Source organism: Lithobates pipiens, unplaced genomic scaffold, assembly GCF_037356315.1.
Source record: "Lithobates pipiens isolate NorthernLeopardFrog02 unplaced genomic scaffold, aLitPip1_a1.2 Scaffold_22, whole genome shotgun sequence".
Lineage (NCBI taxonomy): Eukaryota > Metazoa > Chordata > Amphibia > Anura > Ranidae > Lithobates > Lithobates pipiens.
The window spans coordinates 191,691,996-191,697,995 of NW_027507784.1; the positions used below are offsets into that span (position 1 = coordinate 191,691,996).

The 6,000-nt window shown below is 41.8% G+C and overlaps 1 protein-coding gene across 5 annotated transcripts in view; it reads right to left on the bottom strand.

Moving 5' to 3' along the window:
* MYO1B (myosin IB) overlaps positions 1-6,000 on the bottom strand; it is a 420,293-nt gene that overhangs the window by 242,716 nt on the left and 171,577 nt on the right. For all 5 annotated transcript variants that reach the window (XM_077448750.1, XM_077448748.1, XM_077448749.1 and 2 more), the window contains exon 4: positions 1,738-1,832. In XM_077448750.1, the coding sequence (XP_077304876.1) occupies positions 1,738-1,832 (95 nt within the window). The remainder of the gene's footprint in view (positions 1-1,737; positions 1,833-6,000) is intronic.

The following is a 6,000-nucleotide window of genomic DNA, read 5'->3' on the forward strand; positions in this document are numbered from 1 at the left end:
TGTTCATTCATAACCGAGCATTGTAAACTGTCTCCTGTCCATTAAACTTCAGTGCAGCTGAGGCTACAGAGAAAGGGAATATATATATATATATATATATATATATATATATATATATATATATATATATAGGGTTGTTACTGATTAAAATTTACGTGTTCGATCAATTTTTTTTATTTTATTTCAATTATAACGCACATACAGATCCAACTACTTTTAGCTGATCTAATGGCATTGCAACTCTGCATTAGTCAGTGGTTAAAGTGGTTGTAAACCCTTACAAGATTAAGGCTTACCTGTAGGTCCAAGAAATATCTCCTAAACCTATACGGTTTAGGAGATATTTGCCTGAAAACAGGCACCGCTGTCTACGGCGGATGCGCCGTAGACAGTGGCACGCAGGCGCACTGAGCGCAGCATTCTCAACGACGGAGCTGCCACGCGTGTCGGCTCCCTTGCGCATGTGACGTCATCGCGGCTTCGCCGAATGACAGCGGCGGAGCTGCGAGACCCCACGAAGAAGATGGATGCGGCGGACTACAGGGGACAGCGGTGACTTCGCTGGCTCCTGTGTCAGGTAAGTGACACATAATGGACTACTATGCGGTCCATTATGCTTTGCCTTTGCAGGGAATGAAAGAGGAAGTAAATTCATCAGGGTTTACTTCCTCTTTAATGTGGTATACACTATATACAATCACCCGACACTAGTTCGTTGCCACAATCCATTACTTAACTTCACAGTTCACACAAATATGTTGCAAATTCAAACTGTAGCACTGAAGCATTTTTTTTTTTTTTTTTTTTTTTACACAGTAGCATGACAATCCCTCCACCTCCGGTCTAACTAATCACTCTCACCTTATGGCATGGACCCCTGTGTAATCAGGTGGTCATGCAAGCGGGTATAAAAAGGGTTAACATGGACCATAAACTTCTCTCATGTCTCCTTAGATCTCAGCAAGGATGCCAGGTCATGGGTAGAAAAGTGCTCACCACTTAAGTATAAGATTTAATTTTTGAGTTCAAACAAACTATTCACATAAAGATGATAAAAACACAGCATGTAAAGCCAACAATCGTGTAGGGCGGCAGCGGGTGACATCATGCGTAGCTCCTCTCCCATACATTCAATCTCCCGTTACGTTCAATCAGAACTTCGACGTCACCGGACTCCTCCCGGTGACGTCGATGTCTGACGTCACCGGATGTCCAACGGAACTCCCCGAAGACCGGCGGAGAGGTGAGTATTTTGATCGATCAAAAAAATTAACGATTAATCAAGCAATTAATCTTTAATTTCCACAGCCCTTGTTGCAAAGACCTGGAAGACCCCAAAAACTATAAGACCTTATGAAGACTAAAACTATAATAAAAAAAGGCAATGATCCATAGAAAAATAAAGGCTTCTATACAAAACAGAATACCCAAATACACATGGTGTCCACAGAACGTTTGCCCTCTGGCACTGGCAAATTTCCCCTAGAACTATGAGCACCACTGCATAAATAACCTTTTGTTGACTGGCTGCCTGTTTAGACTCCCTCTATATAGGACCAGCAGTGTCCTTTGACCATTTACCAAAATGTAGACAATACATACAACAGTTTTTTTCTGAAATTATCATTCTGTTAATTAAAAATTTAATTAATTACAATTCTTGAAAAGAAAATGTCACAATAAATGTACTCCACGTACTGCTGGGATGTCAATGGTTGTTATGACGTATATGTGTACCTGTTTTTCCTGCTCCGCTTTCCCCAGTGATCAATATGCACTGATCCTTATCCTGGTCCCTCAAAGAACGGTAGGCTTCATCAGAAAGAGCATAGCTGTAATAGGGAAGGATTTTCTTTAATTTTTTTTTTTTAACAAGTAATAAAAATAGAAAATACATAATGCAAAAAAACACATACATACAAATAAACATTAAAAGAATATCCAAAAAAAATATTAAAAGAAAAGAATAGATAACCCCAGGAAGACAAATGTATTATTTTGTGGCTGTTGCATTGGTTTTCTTTTTCCATTTTTACCTGGTGATCCTGCCAGTAACACTCTTAGGGGTGTAAAAAGTGGTGTTCGTAGAAATATTTGTATACCAATTCCCCCAGTGAGATTGCATTAACACTCATTCAGTCCAAATGGGGCAAAAAAAAAAATGTATGTTATTAGGGCCAAGTAAATACTGTACTGCAGCCACGAGACAGGCCTATGGCTTGCAGTTGCAGCACGGCCCAATTCACATGAATAGAATACAATTGGTGACGGTACTGCGCACAAAACCCAACATGGGGTATCATTTTTCTCTGTGGCCATGAAACAAAGCATCGCCACCATGGTATGAGTAAAACTCCAAGTGGCTGCATGTCATCTTTTAGGTGGTCGGTTATGGGTGTGGGGGGGGGTGGCACTAAAACTGCAGCTCAGCTGCATGTTTTCACCACCTCTGTGTGAAAATACTAGAATTTCCTACAAGACTTATTACCATATAGTGGCCAAATGTGGTATTTTCTATTTTAAATAAATGAAAAACATTCAACCAGCACATCAAATAGTCTAACAACATTTTTTTTTGTTCCATTCACACAAAACAAAATATACATGCCCTTTCACTGAGCAAAGTGTTATACAAATTGTTTTAGACCTACCCTATGTTCTCTTACAGCATTAATGCTCACTTACAGTGCTGCATATATGGGGGAAGTAGGACTGTCTCCCTAAAACAGGGAGTGTGTTTGGACTACAGACCACCTCCCCCATTCCTTATTTTCAGAACATAGGAAGAGGATGTCTTTGTCTCACAGAGCTCACCTGGCTGGTAACATTGCTTTGATTTTAGTGTAGCACAGGCTGAAAGCCATGGAATTGCCAATCTCACTTGATTTCTGGCAGGACCAACATGATTATTTTTTTTGCACTTCTCAATCGTTATAACAAAATTACGTCAAAAGGTATATTTACCAACACAACCAAAAGGGATACAATTTATATTCACTTTAGTGAAAGTGTATGGCAATTCTTATACTGAACATGATTATATGAGAGAGAGAGAGAGAGAGAGAGAGAGAGAGAGAGAGAGAGAGAGAGAGAGAGAGAGAGAGAGAGAGAGAGAGAGAGAGAGAGAGAGAGAGAGATTTACCCCCCTAAAATATTTTTGAATTCAGCATTAACACCATTCCAGCGTTTCTCAACCAGGGTGCCACATATGTTCCCCCAGGATGTCGCAAGCATAAGACCCAGTGGCAATGGGGGAGACTGTGGCAATGGGGTGCCTCTGTCTGATGTATAGAGGAGACCTTAGAGCCGGTTCACACAGCGGGCGATGCGAGGCGACACGACTCGCCTCGCAAGTCGCCCCCGTTCTGTACAATGGAACCGTTCCGAGAGGAGCGACTCGAGTCGCTCCGACTCAGAAAAAAGGTTCCTGTACTACTTTTGGGCAACCTCGGGGCGACTTGCATTGACTTCTATACAGAAGTCATTTGCAAGTCGCCGCTGAGGCCTGCTGTGTGAACCGGCCCTTAAAGTGATACTAAACACACACTGTTTGTTTACATTGTTCCTTCTACATTATTTCTGTATGTAGATGACAGCACTGTAGTTATTTTAATTTAAAAAAATTAAAAATAAAACATCTTAATACCCTTTTCCTAATCGATATACAGCTGTCACATGACCCCAAATCTTTCCCAGCCTGTCTGCGGGGAAACATAAGCAGCAGGAGCTTCTAGTCCTCTGCTGCTGGTCACGTTTATTTTTTTTTACAAAAAAAGCCTTTGGAATATAGAGTAAAAATAAATATCAAACCGTTTCAAATTATCATACAAATATATATTTGAAATCAAGTTTTATTATTTTTTGGGAATAACATGTGGGCAGATTTCTGCCAGTCACAGGCTGCGTCATGCCCCTCCAGCCTGTGTCTAAGAACAGGGAGGGTGAAGCCTTTATTAATCTACATGTAACCATTGTGTTTGCTGGTTAGTGGGCATGGAGGAGGGGAGGAGTGAGCTGTCATTTACCACTGTATATTTGTCCACATGTGTCACTCTATAGTCACATGGGCTGCTCAGATGTGACAGGAAGGAAATGCTCAGCATAGAAACTCAGTGTACCTCTTGACTTTAAAGGGTAACTCCCCTTTCGTTGAAAAAAAACAAAAAACTCACATATGAAAAAAAATAAAAATAATGATATATTTTATATATATAAAATCTGTAATTTCCTGCTTGTGTGATTGGCTTCCTTATTTTCCCAGAAGTCTGCACTAAGATACAGGTCCGATTTTGGGCATCCCCTACAACAAAAATTTAATTTTTGTGAGATACTCCCAGTAGGAAATCACGTCTAAAGGGCTGCAGACCCTGCAATTTTCCACATTAGAGCTTTGCAGGTGCAGCAACTGGCTGATAATTAAGAAACAACTCCCACTGGACTCACTTCTGAACATGGGCACAGAGAAACACAGATTTTTTTCAGAAAAACAAAAGGTAGGAATTTGCAACAAAGTTTGGCAAAATCCTTGTAATGTACATAGATCACTCAGAGGGGAATCATTTTTCTCAACAAAAGTGGAGGTACTCTGGAACCACTTCACGCAAATCGCTGTACCCATATGTCGGTACTTTGACGCTAAATATCGGGGAATACTCGCGCACAGAAGCCAACGCATACATGAGTAGCGCCCACATATGAAAACGATGTTCAAACCACACACGTGAGGTATCACCGTGATCGTCAGAGCGACAGCAATAATTCCAGCCCTAGACCTCCTCTAACTCAAAACTGGTAACCTGTAGAAATTTTTTAAATATCGCCTATGGAGATTTTTAAGAGTAAAAGTTTGTTTCCAATCCATGAGCAGGCACAATTTTGAAGCACGACGCATTGGGTAACGATTTACTCGGCGTAACATTATCTTTCACAATATAAAAAAAAAAAAAAAAAAAAAAACTTTACCGTTGTCTTATTTTTTAATTAAAAAAATGTATTTTTTCCGAAAAAAGTGCAATTGTAAAGACCACTGCGCAAATACAGTGTGACAGATAGTATTGCAACAACCGCCATTTTATTCTCTAGGGTGTTCGAAAAAAAAAAAATGAGATATATATATATATATATATATATATATATATATATATGTTTGGGGGTTCGAAGTAATTTTCTAGCAAAAAACCCTGATCTTAACTTGAAAACAACAAGTGTAAAAAAGAGGCTCGGGGCTGAAGTGGTTAAAGCAGGGCTCGACAAATCCCAGGCGCCAGGTCGCCGTTGAGACTAGAAATTGTGCCCTGGCGCCTGGGTTTTTGTCACTGACAGGTGCCTCTGTTGCTCTGTCTGGTGCCTCCACACACAGAGCACTGTCTGGTAATCGGGATGGAGCAGGAAGAGAGCAGCTCAGCAGCCTCTGACATCCTCCTCCCTTCTCCACACACTGTTGGCAGAGCAGCGCCGCAGTGTGTGAAACTGTGTGTAGAGAGGAGCTGTCAAAATTGAGGCTGAATGTCGGGGTGGGCGTTACCCTGCTTTCCAACACCAGCCAATGGGATGGGATCTGGGCGGGCCGATGCGTGTATGTGGCCCCTCCCCTTTCTTAAGCAGCCCAATCATTGGCTGGATAGCTGCCGGTCCCGCCCACCTCTGAAATCACACTGAATGTGTCAGCTCCTCTCTCTCTCCATACAGTTTCACAAAGTGCAGCACTGCAGGGAGAATTCAGTTTCACAGTTACACTATCGGCTGTGAAACCTGCCAGTGCTACCTGCCAGTGCCATCCAGTGCCCCCTGCCAATACCAGTTAGTGCCAAATACCAGTGCCAACCAGTGAAATCCAGTGCCACTTGCCAATCAGTGCAACTTAGTGCCAATCAGTGCAATCCAGTGCCACTTGCCAATCAGTGCAATCCAGTGCCACTAGCCAATCAGTGCAATCCAGTGCCACTAGCCAATCAGTGCAATACAGTGCCACTTGCCAGTGCCAACCATTGCCACCTGCCA